This window comes from Aquarana catesbeiana, linkage group LG08, assembly GCF_042186555.1.
Source record: "Aquarana catesbeiana isolate 2022-GZ linkage group LG08, ASM4218655v1, whole genome shotgun sequence".
In the NCBI taxonomy this organism is placed as follows: Eukaryota; Metazoa; Chordata; class Amphibia; order Anura; family Ranidae; genus Aquarana; species Aquarana catesbeiana.
The window spans coordinates 146,325,851-146,348,229 of NC_133331.1; the positions used below are offsets into that span (position 1 = coordinate 146,325,851).

Consider the following 22,379-nt stretch of genomic DNA (forward strand, 5'->3'; position numbering starts at 1 on the left):
GCCAACTCAGCCAGAAGGGCTCTGTGGTTGAAAACTTGGCCAGGGGATGCGGCATCCAAAAACAAGCTGTGTGGGATACCGTTCCTGGGTGACTTGCTTTTTGGACCTGATTTAGATGCGGTTCTAGATAGAACTGCTGATAAAAAGAAGTCTTTTCCCATCAAAAAGAAAAAGCAGCCAGTTAAACGGTTTTTTCGTTCCCAAAGGGCTCAAGAACAAACCAAACCCCAGGAGAAAAGAAAAAATTGGGCATTGCAGAAGGGTAAAGGCAAAGGAAATGTCCTTTTCCATCCTCCTGCAGCCTCCGGTAAAGCACAATGACTTGTGCGTACCAGTGGGGGGAAGGCTTCAAAGTTTCCTTCCCCTTTGGGCCAGCATGACAGAAAGTCTATATATTTTGGACATGCTGTCCCAAGGTTACAGGATAGAGTTTTCGGATCGCCCGCCAGAAAGATTCTTTGTAACAAACCTACCAAGGGATCTAACAAAGGCTCTGGCCATGAAGAACCTTTTAAAGGATCTGAGGCACCAGAGGGTAGTGATACCAGTATCCCCAGAAGAACAGGGTCAGGGTTTCTATTCACACATCTTTCTGATAAGAAAACCATCCGGAAACTTCCGTCTTATCCTCAACCTAAAACCCCTGAACAAGTCAGTCCTATACAAAAAGTTTTGTATGGACTCAATTTTCACGGTCAGAAACATTCTGACAAAAGATTGTTTTATGGCATCAATCGATCTGAGGGATGCTTACCTTCATATTCCTGTAGCACCTCAGTCCCAGAAGTTCCTGAGGTTTGCGGTGAATATGGGCAAGGAGATTATACATCTTCAGTTCAGGGCCCTTCCCTTCGGCCTGTCGTCAGCTCCTCGTATTTTTACGAAGATAATGGCGGAAGCTCTCGCCCCTCTTCGACTCCAGGGGATTGCGGTAATTCCATATCTGGACGACCTCCTCTTTTTTGCCCCATCCAGGGAAAAGTTGCAGGAGGATTTGAACAGATCCCGCAGTCATTTGGAGTCACTAGGGTGGATAGTGAATGTTCAAAAATCAAATTTCATCCCAGCTCAGCAAGTACTGTTTCTGGGTTATTTGATAGATTCAGTGGAGCAAAAGATTTTTCTCCCAGAAGAGAAAAAGATCAAGGTCCAAAGGGTAATAACGGCACTACAAACAAATCAACTGATTTCAGTCCGAAAGGTTATGTCGGCTCTGGGGACATTAACCTCTTCAATGCCAGCCATCCAATGGGCAAGGCTGCATTTCAGGACTCTCCAGAGGTTCCTTCTAAGGACATGGAACCACAGGACGGAGAGTTTGGATACAAAAGTAAAGATTCCCACCAGAGTCAAACGTTCACTTTGGTGGTGGAAAAGTCAGGTGGTACTGCAAAGAGGTCTTCTTTGGTCTTTTCCGACCGGGAAAGTGGTCACAACAGACGCCAGTTTGCAGGGATGGGGGGCCCACATGGGTCAAGCCTTAGCGCAGGGAACATGGTCCCAGTTCGAGGCCCAAAGATCCTCAAATTGGAGAGAGCTGAAGGCAGTTGCCCTAGCATTAGCTTTCTTCTCTCAAAACCTCATAGGTTGCCATGTCCAGATTTTGTCGGACAATGCCACAGCCATAGCCTACCTGAACAAACAGGGAGGCACAAGAAGCAGGGCCCTTCACTTACTGTCAGTAGAGATTCCGGAGTGGGCGGAGAACCACTTACTATCTCTATCCGCAGTCCATCTAAAAGGCACATTGAACGAAGTAGCGGATTATCTGAGCCGACAAAAAGTTCAGGAATCAGAGTGGAGTCTGAACAGGAAGGTGTTTGCATTAATCACCAGTGTTTGGGGCCTTCCGCAGGTAGATCTGTTTGCTTCAAAACAAAACACGCAGCTCCCGAATTTTTTCTCCCTTCAGAGAGACATTTGCTCTCAGGGGATAGATGCTCTGGCACATCCGTGGGATTTTCACCTGGGGTATGCTTTTCCTCCATTTCGATTAATCCCTCTAGTGTTGAGGAAAATACTGAAAGAGAGAGTATCAATCATTTTGATTACTCCATATTGGCCAAAGAGAGCTTGGTTTTCCACGATTCTGCAGTTGGCAATCAAACCATGTTGGCATCTCCCGCTCAGTCAGGATCTGTTGATTCAGGGGCCAGTGCTTCATCCAGGGGTAGACAGGTTAAAGCTCACTGCCTGGTATCTGAGGAGCAATTAATGAGAAGCAAAGGCTTTTCAGAACGTTTAACTGCTACGTTGCTTTCCAGTAGGAAAAAGGTAACCAGGGATATTTACGCCAAAGTATGGAAAGTATATGTTTCTTTCTGTCATTCCGAACATAGGGGGGTTAAAGACCTAGTTTCAGTGCTGGAATTTTTGCAAAAGGGTGCAGACAAGAATCTGGCGGTCAGCACTCTTAAGGTGCAGGTGGCTGCCTTGGGAGTTTATCTGGAAAGATCCTTATCTTCAGAAACTCTGATCATGAGATTTTTCAAAGCACTTTCCAGGTCGAGACCGGTACCGGTGAAGCATTTCCCAAATTGGGATCTCTCGGTGGTTCTGCAGGCTCTGGCAAAAGAACCATTTGAGCCTTTACAGGCCATATCCCTAAAGAATTTAACTTTGAAGACTATTTTTCTGGTCGCAATTACTTCAGCAAGAAGGATTAGTGAACTGCACGCCCTATCAGTAAAAGAGCCTTTTTTGTCAGTTTTTCCTGATAGAGTTGTCCTTAAAGTAGATCCGGGGTTTTTGCCAAAAGTGGCAAGCTTTAGTAACAGGTCTCAAGAGATTACTCTACCAACCTTTTCTGCTAACCCTTCGGGTGCAAAGGAAGAGCAGTTTCACAATTTAGACGTAAGACGTATCCTATTACAGTATTTGGAAGTAACAGGAGGGTTTAGAGTTTCAGATTCATTATTTGTTCTTTTCTCTGGAAACAAGAAAGGCCAACAAGCATCAAAAGCATCATTGGCTAGATGGCTTAAGACAGCTATTTCTGTAGCCTATTCTCAAATGGGTTTATCTTCCCCGCTGGGAATTAGGGCTCATTCAACAAGAGCCCAGGCCACTACATGGGCAGAAAGAGCTGGTGCCACCCCAGATCAGATTTGTAAGGCGGCTACGTGGTCAAGCTACTTAACGTTTGTCCGTCATTACAGACTGGATCTCCTATCAGCAGGTGATCAGGCTTTTGGCAGAAAGGTTCTGCAGGCTGTGGTCCCTCCCTAGGGGGGTAAGTCTCTATTATCCTCTCAAGTGCTGTCCTGAAAGACGATAAGGGAAAATTCAAGTTAGACTTACCGGTAACTTGTTTTCCTTGAGTCTTTCAGGACAGCAGCATCCCGCCCTATTGTTTTTTCATATATATACTGTGACTAATCATATCTCGATTATGTGTTCCAGTTTGGGGCCGGAGGTTCTCTACTACTACTGACAATGTGTGGAAAGGAGCCTCCTTTTAAAGTTTGGTGGAAGAGGTGTTTCCTGTTGGCAAGGGGAGGAGTCACTCTCTCAAGTGCTGTCCTGAAAGACTCAAGGAAAACAAGTTACCGGTAAGTCTAACTTGAATTTTTTCTCAATTTTCACATTACTGTATGTATACTGTGTACAGTGGACATCTGATTGGTTGGGTGAATGTTAGCAATGTTAGCATATATATATTTGTTACAACTCTTGTGATTGGTTGGCTTCACAGCTGAGGCGAGCCACCATTTCAAACCCTATCACAGGAGTGCTGGAGACTGCCCAATACAGAATTAGCAAAAGGTAAGACCAAAATGTTCATAATCTTGTGTGTAATGCATTGCAAGGGGGCAAAGGGTAACTATTGTCTGGAAACGGAGGTATTAGGAAAGCTATCCTGATAGCTCAGTTTTAGAACTGAATGTTGCATTTGGTGCAGAGCGATCCTTTCCTTTTTGTTGTGCAGATGGTTTTCAAATGCTTGCTGGTTTTCTTAGACATGCTATACAATCATTTTTCTCTTCTATGCAGTGAAGCGCATGCCAGTGATAAATGTATATGGACTTATTTTATCCAAAGTTACTAGGCATAGTATTTTATATTAAGTATAATACTAATTCCTAAAGTATTAAACCCAGACTATGAAAAACTCATTACATTCTATATAACAGAGTGTTCTCACTCTCAAAGCCACTAAAGCATTTGTTTTGTGTAGGGTGAAATATACCTGGTTGATCTGCCTTCAACTGTCTTTCCCATCTTCATTGCAGGTTGAGATTATGTAGACCAACATATGTCCTCTATGGAGCATGCTCAATTTCAGTTCCCTTTTAAGCCCCTAATTTCCTCCTCCTTTTTTTTTTTCTCATCTGTGCAGCCCATATGACTATAGTCACTCATGTGGGTGTATACACAGTGGTAAATGACACCCTCCTCTTCCACCTCGTTTTTGTCCACCTTCTCGTCCTCCTATTGCAGAACACTAGGGGGTGGGATATAGTATGCCGATTGGATTACATCCACTAAGACACTCACAAAAATGCTTGGTTTTAATAAGAATCAGTATTAAATATATCCAAATGTAATTGCTAATGCCTGTAAAGTAAAGAAGAGCCTTGGATGCAGATGCTGTCTGAACAAAATTAAAGCCAGTGTCAATTATCTCTGACTCTGCCTACACCATATTAAGGCACACAAAATACACATTTGATGTTTAATAATTTTATTGGGAGCTGTACAACAGCGCTGCAGGAATAAGGTACTTAGACTTATGATGTTTTCATTCTGGAAATCAGACTACAGAAAAATACATTTTGGTTGGTTGTTCTAGGCTACTACACTAGTTTTAAAGGACAGGTCAATTGTAATATCAACTTGATTACTCCTGTTTAGTAAAATCCCCCTTGTATTGCTATAACAACTCATAAGTTGAATACCTGTAAACCTGCTGACCTCTCTGTAGTGCCTCACTGTTGTATGGGAACAGTCTGATTTAGAATGAGACTTAACAGTATGTACCAATAAAGAAGACCTTATCAGTAGGTCACTTTGCATCATGAGAGATTTAATAAAAATTACATTTGTTTTCTAAGTGAACCGTAACCATTTAATTGTTAGCTGCACCATTGAAATGAAAAGCATGTCTGAACCTTAATGGATTTGTTAAAACTCTGCACCATGAAGCGATCACTCTGCTCTTGTCTCCAATAAAAAGTGAAAGGATGACGTTCTACGAAATCAAATACGTTTTTTTTGTTTGTTTTTTTTCCCCTTAAATCTCTGCATTTATCAAGAGATGGTTCCTTACGTGAGATTAATTTTATCCAACCAATCAGAACCACTGGCATGGCATTCAGATTGCCTGCTCCCAAATTAAACCCCAGTCCTTTCTCTTTTTGTAGTTGAGACGGGCTACAGTGCATGACCCTCTGACAGGAGAACTGGTCACAGCACAATACAGAGTCTCTAAGAGGTAAGGGAATGTGCCATGGACTTGCAGATCTGACCCCATAAGGGTATGTGTACATGTGCGCTATCTGTGTTCCTCTAGCACGGTTCTCTGTGCATCACAGGGAGAATGGAATTTGGCAGATCTGTGGAGAACCACTCACTGTACAGGACACACAAATGGCCACAGAAAGATCCACAACATAAGGTCATTCCTTTGTTATCGTTGCATTGCTAGCTGCTATACCGGATAATTCTTATACTATCCGTTAGAAATTCCATACAAAAATTATTCTTTAGAAGTTACTTTTGAGTTTAAAACACATTTCGGCACAGAAATTGGTTGGACAGCTTGGAGGCTTCAAACTCAGTGTTTGTGAGTGGCTATAGCTTAACATTCAGGACTGACTAATGCTATGGCTGATGCATGTTTTACATTTTATGTATTTAACCCTTTACAACTTTTTTTTATTTAACAAACATTCAAGCAAGTCTTATGTGTACCTCTATCTTTTTAAGTGGTGGTGGTGTGTTTTTATTTATTTTGGGGGGGCTGGGGGAAGGATTTGACCCCCTAGTATCTTTTTAATGCTATGTTGGTTTGTTGACAAGTTCTTCCCTCCCAGTCCTGCTGACAAAAGTTGACCAGAGGGTTAACGCTCCAATAGCAACACAGGCTGAAATAACGTGCTTTTCAGTAGAGCGAAACTAGAACCCCTGTCAGCTTTGTCTATGCCTCCTCTACAGATGTTGCCGTACTTCCAGTCTGGTGAAACCGTTGTCAGCAGGACAGGAAGTTGGGATATTCTCTATAAAGAAGTTCTGGATAGCAGTAAAAACCCCACAGGAGTTTCAATCCTTATCACCCCTATCCAAAACTAGAAAAAAAAATGTGGTTGGGTATACACTTTAAAGCTGAACTCCAGGTTTACTTTCACTGGCTCAAACAAACTATTTCCCATACCAATAGATATGCTCATTGTTAGGGCTGTATAAACTGTAGCATCAGCTACCTACAGTATAGTGTGCTGTTGTACAGGGATTTTTTCATCTGCTGCCAAAACAAAATTGAATCGGGCTGAGCACTGTTCATCCATTCACAGGAAGCCTTGTATTTTATCAGTGAATATGGATCTTCCTCTGTTTTGGCTGACGTGGAGAGGTACAGCGAGGGGGGAAAAGTATTTGATCCCCTGCTGATTTTGTACATTTGCCCACTGACAAACGATCAGACTATAACTTTAATGGTAGGTTTATTTTAACAGTGAGCGACAGAAAAACAACAAGAATATCCAAAAAAAGTAATACATTTTGATTTGCATTTTAATGAGTGAAATAAGTATTTGATCCCCTATCAATCGGCAAGATTTTTGGCTCCCAGGTGTCTTCTATACAAGTAACGACCTGAGATTAGGAGCACTCTCTCTTAAAGGGAGTGCTCCTAATCTCAGCTTCTTGCCTGTATAAAAGATACCTGTCCACAGAAGCAATCAATCAGATTCCAATCTCTAAACCATGGCCATGACCAAAGAGCACAAGGCTGGAATGGTCCAAAAGTCCATCGCCAAGTAGCTTGGTGAGAGGGTGGCAACAGTTGGTCCGATTATTCACAAATGGAAGAACACACAAAATAACTGTCAGTCTCCCTCGGTTTGGGGCTCCATGCAAGATTTCACCTCAGTGGAGTTTCAATTATCATGAGAATGGTGAGGAATCAGCCCAGAACTACACAGGAGAATCTTGTCAGTTATTTCAAAGCAGCTGGGACCATAGTCACGAAGAAAACAATTGGTAACACACTACGCTGTGAAAGACTGGAATTCTGCAGCAACCACAAAGTCCCCCTGCTCAAGAAAGCACATGCACAGGCCCGTCTGAAGTTTACTAAAGAATATCTGAATGATTCGGAGAAGAACTGGGTGAAAGTGTTGTGGTCAAATGAAACCAAAATCGAGCTCTTTGGCATCAACTCAACTCGCCATGTTTGGAAGAAGAATGCTGCCTGTGACCCCAAGAACACCATCCCCACCGTCAAACATGGAGGTGGAAACATTATGCTTTGGGGGTGTTTTTCTGCTAAGGGGACAGGTCAACTTCATTGCATCAAAGGGACGATGGACGGGGCCATGTACTGTCAAATCTTGGGGGAGAACCTCCTTCCCTCAGCCAGGGCATTGAAAATGGGTCGTGGATGGGTATTCCAGCATGACAGTGACCCAAAACACATGGCCAAGGCAAAAGGGAGTGGCTCAAGAAGAAGCACATTAAGGTCCTGGAGTGGCCTAGCCAGTCTCCAGACCTTAATCCCATAGAAAATATGTGGAAGGAGTTGAAGGTTAGAGTTACCAAATGTCAGCCTCAAAACCTTAATGACTTAGAGAATCTGCAAAGAGGAGTGGTACAAAAGCCCTCCTGAGATGTATGCAAACCTAGTGGCCAACTACAAGAAACATCTGACTTCTGTGATTGCCACCAAGGATTTTCCCACAAAGTACTAAGTCCTGTTTTGCGAAGGTGTCAAATACTTATTTCACTCATTAAAATGCAAATCAGTTTATAACTTATTTCGAAATGTTTTTTTCTGCATATTATTATTATTATTATTTTTTTTTATTATTATTCTGTCTCTCACTATTAAAATAAACCTACCATTAAAATTATAGACTGATCATTTCTTTGTCAGTGGGCAAATTTACAAAATCAGCAGGGGATCAAATACTTTTTTCCCTCACTGTAGGCAGATAATGTGTCAATCTCCACCTCAACAAATCTGAGGAAGCCTTGTATTCACTGAGTAAATGTGAATGGCTGAGCCCAACTTTATTTTGTTGTGGCAGCAGATGGGTCCCTGTATCGCTACTGGAACATGGCTGATGCTACATATATTTTTATACAGTGCTGATAGCAGATGCATCAGTTGGTAAAGGCAACAGTTTTGGTAAAGTCAACAGTTGGCTCCAAACAAACTATTTAATAAAGTGAAAGTACTCATGGAGTTTTGGATTAAATTCTCCAAACTCCATTTCATGTGGTCCTGTTTTTGTTTATAATTTGTTTGAAGATTACAGCTGTTCTTTCAAATGGTTGTTATAGGTGTTATGATCTAATGCGTTGGTAATTGCTGTGTCTCTTCTCTATTAATTTTACATGACTGTTCTGTTTTTATACAACAATCAATATAGTCGTAACGTGTTTTGTCAGAAATATGACTGTTGAGTTAGCCTGTACTTTCTTATTACCTTATTCATTTTACAGTGCTGAACTAAATTTATTTTGCATGAGTGATTATTGCAGTATTGGTAGCATGGAATATGTGTAATCCTAATAGTGAACTTGAATGGCAGAAGCAGACAGAATTAATCCACTTTTTGAATTATTATAAAAGTTATTAATAAAGCGACTTCAGAGGTTCCAGATTTAGAGCTGAAGATTTTGGCCATTGGTGCATATTTAGTACTGTAATTTAAATTGGATCTGTCATTAAAGTAGAATTAAACCCACTAGACCTCCAACCTCACCTGATGATCCTGCCAGTAAGTCTGTTGTTTTTCAACAGAACACGTTTGTCCTGCAGGTGTAGCAGTTACAGTGCTGAGACCAACTACTTGCCACATACAGGGGTGCTTACAATGATCAGCTTTTATTTACATAAAGCTTTTATTCCAAAAGGGGTAAAAAAAAACGCTGCTGTAACTAACTGCTTACAAAGCATTAGCTGAGGTTCAACTTTAATTTGTTAAGTCCATCTAGATTTTCTAGTGCATCTAAAACTTCCCTCCCCCAGACTGACATTGCTGCTGTCCAAAGGTGCCCCCTGTGCTCCTTCATCCAGAGTTGGAGCACTGTAATACATGATGTGTTACTGGTCAGATCACCAGGTAAAAACTACATCTAATGATTGTTAAGCTGCAATATTTTACATTTTTGGTTTTGGGATTAGTATTGCTTGAAAGTTCACACTTGTATCCTTCAATAGGCACATATCAGTGTCACAAAAGCACATTGTTACTTTGCATAAAAAGTACCAAATGCTTGCTACAACTAAGAAATCTGCTACTCTTGAAGCTAAAGTTTTATATGTGTTTTTTTTTTTTTTTTTTCCAGCATACTGTACTTGTCACTTTATGTGTAATGATTTGTATCTCATTACCTGCAGGCAGCTGCTTTGCTAAAAATCTTCCTTGCTGTGCCTCCTTTACAGCTGCCGGATACTGTACTGAGCGGCTTTCTTCCAGTGCTGTGAGTTAATGGCAGCATCTCATACTGAGAAAAGTAGCTCCACTCACCCTCACCCTCCTGCCCTCTCCACCGCTCACAGAACTCCTGCTATTATTGTCCCATAATGCATCAGTCTGTGAATGGAAGAGGAGCCACAGAATAGCAGGATCACCCCTGCCTATGTGATGCATTATGGGAAAATACTACCAGGGTTCTGTGAAAGGTGGAGAGGGCAGGTGAGTGGCGCAACTTGTTTCTCGGTAGCAATGACCGATGTTAACCTAGGGCAGTATCTGTCGGCTCTGAAGAAGGAAACGTTTTTACCAGAAGCAGCTACCTGTAGTTTGGCATGCATACCATTACACAGTGGGGTTGATTTACTAAAGAAAAATCTACTGTGCACTTGCTCCAGAGCTTGGTAAATGAGGTAAAACTTCACTTTGCAAAAAATATTCATTCAAGTGCAAGGAAAATAAACATAATTTTTGTTTGTACATGATTGAATGATAGAAATCAGTAGAACTTCCCCTCAGATCTAGCGCAAATGCACTTCAAAGCGCACAGTATATCTGCCTTTAGTAAATCTACCTCTGTGTTTGATGCTATGTCCCCACTCAAATTATACGCTTAAGATTTAAAGTACAACTAAGGCCCCTTTCACACTTGGGCGACTTTGACGTGACTTGAAGCAATGCCTGTGTAATCTTGAGGTCTATGGACCTCAAGTTGCATCAAAGTCGGACCGAAGTAGTGTAGGGACTACTTTGAAGTTGCACAGATATGAATGGTACTTATTGGAAACCATGGGGTACAACTTGTCATGCAACTTTGCAGTCCCAAGTCACAGGGCAAGTCGCACAAGTGTGAAAGGCAAAACATTTTTGTTTTGGATAGAGTGAGGAGGGATTAGAATGCTTGTCAGTTATTGTCGTGTGTGCCCCCGTTACGGAGCTTCCCCCTGTCCTGTTTACCAATATCATTGAGGTTGCATTCACACCTGAGCGTTTCGTTTTCAGGCAGAAAGTCACGCAATTTTTGCTGCGTTTTTTTTTTTTTTTTTTTTTATTTATTTTCCCCCATACAGGTCAAAAGGTCACCAATGTAAAAAGCAAGAAACGCCTGAATTGAGCTACAAAAAAAACTCCAAAAATTAGAGCTTCAGGTGACATGGAGTGGACATGTGAACCATCTCCATAGAGAATAATTTGATTTTCTCCTCCAGTGTTTTGGAGCTTCAAGCTACAAAACGCTGAGGTGCGACTGGGGCCTGAGAGTGACCATAAAGGAAAATAACAAATTTCGGGTTGTCTCCAGAAAAGTAAGTGAGGGAAAATCTTCCAGTGGGGACACTAGTTCTGGTGACCTGGGGGTTTCCAGGGAATGCCCATAATTTGCAAGGATTTCCTCTCACTTCCTGTTTGGCAATGGGACAGGAAGTGAAGGGAAATCCTCCCCCCCCCCCCCCCCCCCAAAAGGAAACAGAGGTGGGGGGAAAAAACAGGAGTTATAAACCTCCTTTGCTCTATCCAAGATGAGTTTTTTTTTTCGCCTATAGTTCTACTTTAACCTTTCATATGTGAACTAAAGCCTAGGCAGTCTAGATGACCTGATTTGCCAGCAGGAGCAATAGGAGTGTCTCACATCAGCAGAGTGTTTGTTTTTTTTTTTTTTAATCTCCCAGATACGGTCTAGCTAGCACATTGTTAATGATCTGAGGATCAGCATATCTCAAACAAGAAATGGAGTCTGTATTTGTAATGCATGTAATGAGCAATTATTACCACACATGTACAATGACAAGCTGCATACAGAAAACAGGTTTTTTTTGGTATTCCCATTCATTAGAATATCTACATTATTATATTTATTATTCTCATCACAAATTGGGAAGGAAATCGTCCACTAGGGCCAATTGTCTAGGTGTGCATTTCCCTCACTGGGATCTCCACTCGCTTCCTATTGCTTCATTCCTTGTTCATTTCCTTCTGTGTGTATTTTTATATACAGTATATAATCTGTTTTATGTTTTGTCATTAGAATTCACAGATTTTTTTTATACAACATATGTGATTTAGACACACAGTAGTTTAGTCTTCATTCCGGTAGTTCTTTCTCAAAGGTAACCTGACATGATACAAATCTAGGCTACCATTGCTAAACGTCTCCTGAAAAATGTCTATCTGGAGGCTGTACTTTGACCCAAGGACCTGAACCAAGTATGCATCAGGTGTAGTCTGGACTACTGGTCTGCATACTTGTTCCCATTTAATAAAATTAAAGTGATTGTAAACGATCACCTTTTAAAACAACCCATTCAGTTTAAAGTATAAATGAAAGGCAAAGGATTTTGTATAAGTGTGTACAGTGAGGGAGAAAAAAGTATTTGATCCCCCTGCTGATTTTGTATGCTTGCCCACTGACAAAGAAATGATCAGTCTATAATTTTAATGGTAGGTTTATTTTAACAGTGAGAGACAGAATAACAAATAACCAGAAAAACACATTTCAAAAAAGTAATAAATTGTTTTGCATTTTAATGAGTGAAATAAGTATTTGCTCCCCTATCAATGAGCAAGATTTTTGGCTCCCAGGTGTCTTCTATACAGGTAACAAGCTAAGATTAGGAGCACTCTCGCTTAAAGGGAGTGCTCCTAATCTCAGCTTGTTACTGTATTAAAGACACCTGTCCACAGAAGTAATCAATCAATCGGATTCCAATTTCTCCACCATGGCCAAGACCAAAGAGCTGTCCAAGGATGTCAGGAACAAGATTGTAGACCTACACAAGGCTAAAATGGTCTACGAGACCATTGCCAAGCAGCTTGGAGAGAGGGTGACAACAGTTGGTGCGATTATTCGCAAATGGAAGAAACCCAAAATAACTGTCAATCTCCCTCCGTCTGGGGCTCCATGCAAGATCTCACCTCAGGGAGTTTCAATGACCAGAACGGTTAGAAATCAGCCCAGAACTACGCAGGAAAATCCTGTCAATGATATCAAGGCAGCTGGGACCATAGTCGCCAAGAAAACAATTGGTAAAACACTATGCTGTGACGGACTGAAATCTGGCAGTGCCCGCAACGTTCCACCTGCTCAAGAAAGCACATGTACTGGCCTGTCTGAAGTTTGCTAATGAACATCTAAATGATTCAGAGGAGAACTGGGTGAAAGTGTTGTGGTCAGATGAGACCAAAATCGAGCTTTTTGGCATCAATCCTCCATGTTTGGAGGAGGAATGCTGCTTATGACCCCAAGAACAACATGGAGGTGGAAACATTATGCTTTGGGGGTGTTTTTCTGCTAAGGGGACAGGACAACTTCACCTAATCAAAGGGACAATGGACGGGGCCATGAAAATGGGTTGTGGATGGGTCTTCCAGCATGACAATGACCCAAAACACATGGCCACGGCAACAAAGGAGTGACTCAAGGTCCTAGCCAGTCTCCAGACCTTAATCCCATAGAAAATATGTGGAGAGAGCTGAAGGTTCGAGTAGCAAAATGTCAGCCTCAAAACCTTAATGACTTGGAGAGGATCTGCAAAGAGCAGTCAGATAAAATCCCTCCTGAGATGTGTGCAAACCTGGTGGCCAATTACAAGAAACAAGAAGTCTGACCTCTGTGACTGCCAACAAGGGTTTTGTCACCAAGTACTAAGTCATGTTTTGCAAAGGTGTCAAATACTTATTTCACCCATCAAAATGCAAATCCATGTATAACTTTTTTGAAATGTGTTTTTTTTTTTTTCTGGATTTTTTTTTTTTTTAATTCTGTCTCGCACCGGTAAAATAAACCTACCATAAAATTTATAGACTGATAATTTCTTTCAGTGGGCAATGTACAAAATCAGCAGGGGGATGAAATACTTATTTTCTGCACTGTGTGTATGCATATATATATATATATATGTGTGTGTGTGTGTGTGTAGATAGATAGATAGATATATCTATTTATCTATCTCTGTGTGTCTGTCGCTATCTCTGTGTCTGTCTCTCTGATCACATTCTCAGTTGCATAAGCGCTGGGGGAAGAGAAGCAGCAGCATACTGAGCCTCCCAGTAAATGGCTATGCAGGGGGTGGGGGTGTGTCAGGACATGTCTGATTATTGGAGGAGAGCAGGCTGAGGTCCCAGCATAGCTAGAGAACTGACCAGTTGTGCGCTCCTGCTTAGTGTGGTCAGTCTTTAATAGGAAACCAGGGGGACTGGCAGGAACACCTGTGATTTTACATAAAGCAATACAAAGAGAAAAAAGACTTTCTCATACAAGTACATGGTACAGCAGGTACATATCAGGAATATGAAGTGTTGGGGTAAGTATTTGATATGTAGTTACTTATACTTTAGGTTCTGTCCTATTTTAAGACTTCCCTTTCTAGGCCACAGCTGAATTTGCTATGAATTACAGAACATTTTTTTTATTTGTGGGCTACTGTGTCCCAGGGTACAGTACGTGGCAAATGTGAGGTGGCTTAAAGCCAATCTACACAGCGCTTTCAGCTGGGCTTCCTGGACTTTACTGCTTTCTGCTGGCATTTTAGGAATTCTTGAACGAGTCAGTGTGAAACTATTATGGAATGTATTTGTGCGGGCTTGTAAAAGTACTGGCAGGTCCCCTCTAGCAGATGCGGGTGTTGCCAAAAGTTGTCAGATCTAGTCTTGATACTTTGTTCAAAGATTATACACATACATAGCATGACATTGTGGAGAATACTGACCTCAAACCCTATTGGCATCATTACAACAAGGGCAGGTCTCAAACTTATAGCACCCAGGCAACTTAAGTTATTTGATTCAAAGCAGGGGCAAAAAAAAGTTTTATATACAGTATCTCAAAAAAGTGAGTACATCCCTCACATTTTAGTAAATATTTTTATTATATCTTCTCATGTGACAACACTGAAAAAATAACACTTTGCTACAATGTAAAGTATTGAGTGTACAACCTGTATAACAGTGTAAGTTTGCTGTCCCCTTAAAATAACTCAACACACAGCCATTAATGTCTTAACCACTAGCAACAAAAGTGAGTTCACCCCTAAGTGAAAATGTCCAAATTGGGCCCAAAGTGTCACTATTTTGTGTGGCCACCATTATTTTCCAGCGCGGCCTTAACCCTCTTGGGCATGGAGTTCACCAGAGCTTCAATTTGCCACTGGAGTCCTCTTCCGCTCCTCCATAATGACATCACGGTGCTGGTGGATCTTGGAGACTTTGCGCTACTCCACCTTCTGTTTGAGGATGCCCCACAGATGCTTAATAGGGTTTAGGTCTGGAGACATGCTTGGCCAGTCCATCACCTTCACCCTCCACTTCTTTAGCAAGGCAGTGGTTATCTTGGAGGTGTGTTTGGGGTTGTTATGTTTGAATACTGCTCTGCAGCCCGGTCTATGAAGGGAGGGGATCATGCTCTGCTTCAGTATGTCACAGTACATGTTGGCATTCATGGTTCCCTCAATGAACTGTAGCTCCCAAGTGCCAGCAGCACTCATCTAGCTACAGACCATGATGCTCCAACCACCATGCTTGACTATAGGCAAGGCACACTTGTCTTTGTACGCCTCACCTGGTTGCCACCACACACACTTGACCCCATCTGAACCAAATAAGTTTATCAGACCACATGACATGCTTCCAGTAATCCAAGTCCTTGGTCTGCTTGTCATCAGCAAACTGTTTGCAGGCTTTCTTGTGCATCATCTTTAGAAGAGACTTCCTTCTGGGATGACAGCCATGCAGACCAATTTGATGCAGTGTGCGGCTTATGGTCTGAGCACTGACAGGCTGACCCTCCACCCCTTCAACCTCTGCAGCAATGCTGGCAGCACTCATACGTCTATTTCCCAAAGACAACCTTTGGATATGACGCTGAGCACGTGCACTCAACTTCTTTGGTCGACCATGGTGATGCCTGTTCTGAGTGAACCCTGTCCTGTTAAACTGTTATATGGTCTTGACCACCATGCTGCAGCTCAATTTCAGGGTCTTGGCAATCTTCTAGCCTAGACCATCTTTATGTAGAGCAACAATTCTTTTTTTCAGATCCTCAGAGTTCTTTGCCATGAGGTGTCATGTTGAACTTCCAGTGACCAATATATGAGAGTGAGCGCTATAACACCACCTGCTCCCCATTCACACCTGAGACCTTGTAACACCGAGTCACATGACTTCGGGAGGGAAAATGGCTAATTGGGCCCAATTTGGCCATTTTTACTTAGGGGTGTACTCTTATTGCCAACGGTTTAGACATTAATGGCTTTGTGTTGAGTTATTTTGAGGGGACAGCAAATTTACACTGTTATACAAGCTGTACACTTAGTGCCTAGGGTGCACTGCTGCCTAGGGACGCCCGGCCACTGGTTTCCCTCCACGTCTGCATGCTTTGCAGGCTGCAGCATGTAGCTAACTCCGTCTCGGGCAGCTGCTCCGTCTGACCAGTAGTGTAATTAGAAGCGCGGCGCAGCACTGGGGCCAGCGCTAGAGGAAGCAAAGCAGATGCTTCCTGTATAGCGCCGCCTCCTGTCACATGGGCAGGGCAATGGGGGTGGCGTCAAGGGTGGAGCCATTGGGAGTGGCAAAATGAGGTTTTGCCTAGGGTGTCAAAAATACTTGTACAAGTCCTGGTGACGGGGCCACCCATGTAGCGAATTTCAGATGGTTCCTTAGAAACTAGCTGAAATTTGTATAGAAGAAAACTGAATGCAGTAAACTGTAATTTACTAAATTAGTGTGTCCAGCCTTGGAACTCTGTCTGCTATATAACATGTCTTTTCTAGTTTAAATGCTGTTTTTCCTAGTGTACAATCTTTCATTTTTTTTTTCTCTGTGTAATAATCTGTATGGGCACTTCAGCCTGCCGATGGGTTTTTGTTAGACACTAATCAGAAGAAATAAGCTGTGGTTATCCCCTTTCCAAGATCCGTCTGGCTGCCTGTGAAAAACAGAAGTAATATTACTTTATATGTAAGGCTAGCGAGTACTCAGAGAAGCCCAATTTGTACAATGAACCCCCCGGTGGGCAGATATAAAGGATGAATGCTGAACAAATAATTCCCATTGACAGCCATCCAGTGCATTTTACATTTTATGTGACGTACTGAAGAAAGGGCCTTTTTTTTTTCAACAGGGAAACATTCTGTTCAGCTTTTTGGCTCTTGCTGAAATACATCCTAATTAGCACTGGCCGAGTAATCATTCTGGGAGATGCAGTTAAGTAAATTAAACACTGTAGGTTTGTCCCATCAATACTGCATGACCTGCATCAAGGCAAGCTATGCACAGCATGAACAATGAAATCTGGGCGCTCAACACACATTCAACTTTGTTTAATGGAAGCTGCTCATATGTATGCAGAGGAGCAACACTAAACCCTCTGGGTAATATTAGTGACATGCATTTTAAAAAGCGCCAATTTAAAACCGCTGATACTAAATTTTATTTTTTTATTTTTCCTTCATACTAGTGCTTGGCTGTCTGGTTATGAGCATCCAGTCATTGAAAGGATTAACACAAGGATACAGGAAATAACAGGGCTAGATGTGACCACTGCTGAGGAGCTGCAGGTAAGTGATGACAGATGGTTTGTTAACAGGAAATGGATGCACTATTCTTCTATTATCAACCATCTAAATTTGTAATTTTCACGAGAATACGGCTTTATATTAAAGTATAGACAATTGGGGAAAAGTTAAACCCTTTGGCAAGTTTTTATTGCTGTCTGTGTTCCTCCAATGTAGGGATTCTCTGCCTTCTGACCATTGTCACCTAGAAAGTGAGGGAAAGTTTTAGAGTAGTCCTCAAATAAGAGGTAAAGTACTGATTATTGCTCCAAATCCCCAAACTCCTCGTCTGTTTTGCTGCTGTGATCAGGCTTTCAGTTAGAGGGCGGTGTGGGAGATTAGCTCGTGGGGATCACCTTTAATGGAAATTAAGGTCAGCGTGCAGGCAGCTTCTTTCAAATCTGGCGGGTTGCCAGCTTTATTTAGAAGAGATTGGCAAAGTCATGAAAACAAACAAAAACAGTGAATTAAATCCTTGCCATCCGGCGCTAAACTAAACTAAACAGTAGACTCTATACAGTGTGGGGCTGGTCCCCGTCACCCACAAAACGTGGTAAAGCAAACCTTTTTAAATCTAAAAAGAGCTCCTCTCTCTGATTCTCTTCTGAGTCTCAGGCCAGAGCTCTGCTGTGATCTCTTCTTGCTCATTTAAAAGTCCACCTGAGTGTGGCCTCAAGTGGACCACCACATCCGGACCGGAACCAAGCCTGCCAGAGAGGCTGGAAAAACCCGGGTCTGATTCCGGTTCAGTCTCTTACAATAGAACGCATGCAAGGTGAAATATACCGATTATCCATTACCTCACCTCATATACAGTCACATATCCTCCCCCTCTGCTCAAGCTCCTGCGGCTGGTCAATTGTCCCAAGCATACAGGGCATGTGGGAGAGGGCATCCGCATTGTTTTGGAGATTGCACGGTCTATGCTCTACTGTAAACCTAAAAGGCTGTAAAGCCAGGAAACCACCTTGTCACGCGGCCATTTTTCTCCCTGTTGTCACATATCCACTTTAGGGGAGCATGGTCGGTGACCAGCTTAAATGACTTCCCCAACAAGTAATACTTCAGGGAATCTAAGGCTCATTTAATACCGAGACATTCCTTTTCAACAATGGCATAGTTTTTTTTTTTTTTGTTTTTTTTTTTCATGCACCTGGTTGTATACCTGAGCTTCTGGCTCAGGTATACAACCAGGTGCTCCTTACCATCTCTGTTCTGGGATAGTACAGCCCCTAGACCCACCTCAGAGGCATCAGTCTGTACCAATAAACCCCTTTGTGAAGTCACCGGTAGTACACAAAGGGCCCACTTTAATTTCTGAAACTCTTCCTCGGCTTCAGGATTCCATTTGACCATGACGACCCTCTACCCTTCGTCAGGTTGGTCAGAGGGGCAGCAATGGTGGCAAAGTTGGGTATAAACGGTCTGTAATACCCCGTAATGCCCACTAAGGTCCAAACTTGTTTTTTGTTTACCGGTTGGGGCCATTTTTGAATTGCCTCAATCTTATTGGTCTGAGGCTTGACCAGTCCCCAGCCAATAACGTACCCAAGATATTTAGCCTCCTTCAGGCCTATGGCACACTTTTTTTGAGTTGGCCGTAAGACCTGCTTCCCTATGGGAATCTACCACTGCTTGTACTCGGGGCAGGTGCGATTCCCAATCTGGGCTGTGGCTGACCACATCGTCCAAATAAGCGGCTGCATACGGGCAATGTGGTCCCAAGCTTTTGTCCATCAGTCGCTGGAACGATGCAGGGGCCCAATGCAGACCAAAAGGCATCCACTTGTACTAAAAACAAGCCCTCAGGAGTGGAAAAGGCAGTGTTCTTCTTGGCCGATTCAGTTAGCAGTATTTGCCAATACCTTTCGTTAGGTCTACCCTTTCGACAAGCTCTAAGGGACCCTGCTACTTGGTTAGGAACTTGCTTTCCACCGTGGGAACCAGTACCAACACTCTGTCCCCGGGGCTGAAAGTACGGACCTTGGCACCTCGATCATAGACCCTCGTCTGGGCCTCCTGGGCTCGCTCCATATGTTCTCGTACCAGTGGCAGGACATCTGCGATTCAATCCTGCATCAAGGAGACATGCTCTATGATGCTTCTATATGGGATGGCCTCTCCTTCCCACATTTCTTTGGCGACATCTAGCAGCCCCCTGGGATGTCTACCATACAAGAGCTTAAAGGGGGAATAGCCTGTGGATGCCTGCGGAACCTCTCGTATGGCAAACATGAGATATGGGAGAAATTGGGATTTTTTTTTTTTTGCTAGCATTTTTGTCGACCACCTTTTTCAGCATACAGTGGAACCTCGGATTACGAGCATAATCCGTTCCAAGAGTATGCTCGTAATCCAAAGCACTCGCATATCAAAGCGAGTTTTCCCATTGAAGTCAATGGAAACTAAAATAATTTGTTCCGCATTGACTTCAATAGGATGCAATACCGCATGCGGCCAGAGGCGGGGGAGCGCCAGAGAGCCTCGGAAACGGCCGAAAAAGCCAGAGGACACTTTGGCTGACCTCTGCAAACCTCGGAAAGACTTCCTACCCAAGATTTGCCAAGGTCAGCCGTGCTGTACTCGGGCCTTTCCGTGCATTTCCGAATATGACCTTCGGCTCTGGCGCCCCCCCCGCCCACCTCAGCCCAAAAGCGGTACTACACACCGCTTTGGCCTGAATTGTGCTCGTTTTGCGTAACAGCACTCGTAAACCGAGTTACGATTTTTAAAAATACAGTGCTCGTATTGCGAAGCACTCGTTAACCGCGTTACTCGCACTCCGAGGTTCCACTGTACTAAATCTTTCCACAGGACCATCCGTTTGGAACTGGTAGATAGAGGTACGGAGATGGGAGATTTTGTATAATTTACACAGTTCCTTGGTAAGCCTGGACATAAATGGGGTGCCCTGATCGGTTAAGATCTCTTTTGGGATCCCCACTCGACTAAACACCTTGTCTAACTTCTTGGCAATAGCCTTAGAGGTGTTACACAAGGGAATGGCCTCAGGATAGCGCTTTGCATAGTCCAGGATTACCAAAATATGCTGATGACCCCAGGCAGACTTCACTACCGGCCCCACCAGGTCTATGCCTCTCAAAAAGGACCTCGATTATTTGTAGAGGGACAAGGGAACTACAAAAATGGGGTGACGGGGCACGATGCAGTACTCCCTGACATCTGTATATAACCCAGGCCAGAAAAATCTCCTGAGTGATTCTCTCCCTGGTCTTTTCGATACCGAGATGTTACCTCATTACATGACCATGGGCCAGGTCTAGCACCACCCTACGGAAGGATTTGGGAACCAGTAGCTGTTCTACCTCGTCTTCTCCACATTTTACCACCTGATGCAGTAAATTGGTTTTAAGAGCCATGTAGGGGAAGGACACCCCCCCAGTTAGGATGCACTGGTTCGATCTTAAAGCGGTGTTCCGCCCCAAAAAAAAAATTGTAAAAGCCAGCAGCTACACATACTGCAGCTGCTGGCTTTTAACAATAGGACACTTACCTGTCCTGGAGTCCAGCGATGTCGGCACCACAGCTGATGTTTCCATCAGCTGACGGGTGCTGCCGTTGCTGCCATTGCAGGTAAGGGTACCCGGCAGTGTACACGGCTTCACCCTGGGAACCCTACTGCGCATGCGTGAGGCCCTGCTCCTCTCTCCTACTGGCCCGGCAGGAGGAGGAGGGAGCCCGGCGGTGATGTCACGGACTCCCAGAAGTGGAAACGGGATACCTGGTATCCTGTCCTCCCCACCCCCCTTCCACAAAAGTACCAATTGTGGCACCGGAGGGGGAGAGGAGACAAATGAGCGGAAGTTACACTTTTGGGTGGAACTCCGCTTTAACATTATCTCTGGCTCTCATGAGGGTGACATCTTGCAGTTGCTCGGTACAGCAATCCTCTCTCCTGACCTCCTAAGCCGGGTACCACATTCTGGCTACTCATTGTCATGGTCAGAGATGTTTTTCTGTTTGTTACCCTTGGGCTGGGAGCTAGCTTCCAGGACCTCCAGGCTCCCCACCCATAACAGGGAAAGGAAGAGACTCTCCGGCTTCCTCCGCCCCCTCCCAACAGCGTCCCCTTCCCTTTGGCAAAAAGGGTCTGGTGAGAGTTCCCGTGCCTCCCCAGCAGGGGAGCTCAATCTACAAGACTCCCTTTGCTCTCCCATAAACTCCAAAAATGGGGAAAATCTCTCCCCAATAAAGCTTCATGAAGCAGTGAAGGTACCACTCCTACTGAATGTGTTACACTGCCCCATGGGGTATCAACCTCAACCACCGCTGTCTGGTAGTCCCGAGTGTCCCCATTGATGCAAATGACCCCGATAGTACTGGGGTGTAGTTTTGTGGGGTTTACACAGTCATTTCTGACTAGGGTCACCACACTAACAGAGTCTAGCAGGGTCGTGAGTGGCTTTCCATCCACTGAAATAACACATTTGTTTTTCAATGCGACTCTGATATGATGCAGTACATGCGACCTGTGCAAAAAGATATACATCTTTTCATATAAGCATATTCGCATTGCATCCGACCCACTTCCTCAGAGCAGCAGGGAGTGCACGCAGGTACCGGTCCATTACCACCTGCTTCACTATCTGAGGGCCTGTCAAGGTCCCTGGCTGTAACCACTTCCTGGTGAGGTGGACCAGGTCGAATATTTGAGAACGGGGTGGCTTGTTGCTGGAGTAGGTCCACTGATGCACGCTCTGGTCCGGACTGCCATGGTGACACCCAAGCGTGTGAGTATTGGTCTTCAGAGTCTCATGGTCCTGGGCCTTATCCAGTTTGAGATCAAAATAGGCCTTTTTTAGGTTATCCTGTCAGAAATGGGGCCAACAGACCCACCCACTGTTCTTTTGGCCATCCTTCGCGGACAGCGACTCTCAAAGTCACAAGGTATGCCTCGACATCATCGGCGGGTGTCATCATCTGTAGGTGGTAGGAGGCACGTACCAATTTTGGTTCCACTGGCACAGGAGGTGCGAACCCCTTTTTTCAATTCCACCAGAGCCTCTGTGATCTGCCGATTCATCTCCTGCTGTGCCGCCTGTTGTGCTGCAGTGGCCTCTGCAACTTGGCGGTTCATCTGCTGGGCCACCTGTTGTGCTGCAGCGGCCTCTGCGACTTGGCGGTTGGTTTCCCGCTGAGCTGCATTGGCCTGTAGCAGGGCCTTTAACATTTC

The 22,379-nt window shown here is 43.7% G+C and overlaps 1 protein-coding gene across 3 annotated transcripts in view; it reads left to right on the top strand.

Moving 5' to 3' along the window:
- Positions 1-22,379, top strand: part of P4HA1 (prolyl 4-hydroxylase subunit alpha 1) — a 112,299-nt gene that overhangs the window by 70,086 nt on the left and 19,834 nt on the right. For 2 of the 3 annotated variants that reach the window (XM_073596549.1, XM_073596547.1), the window contains exons 9-10: positions 3,695-3,765; positions 17,089-17,188. In XM_073596549.1, the coding sequence (XP_073452650.1) occupies positions 3,695-3,765; positions 17,089-17,188 (171 nt within the window). Of the gene's footprint in view, positions 1-3,694; positions 3,766-5,363; positions 5,435-17,088; positions 17,189-22,379 lie in introns of all 3 variants that reach the window. The other variant, XM_073596548.1, reaches the window with a different exon arrangement.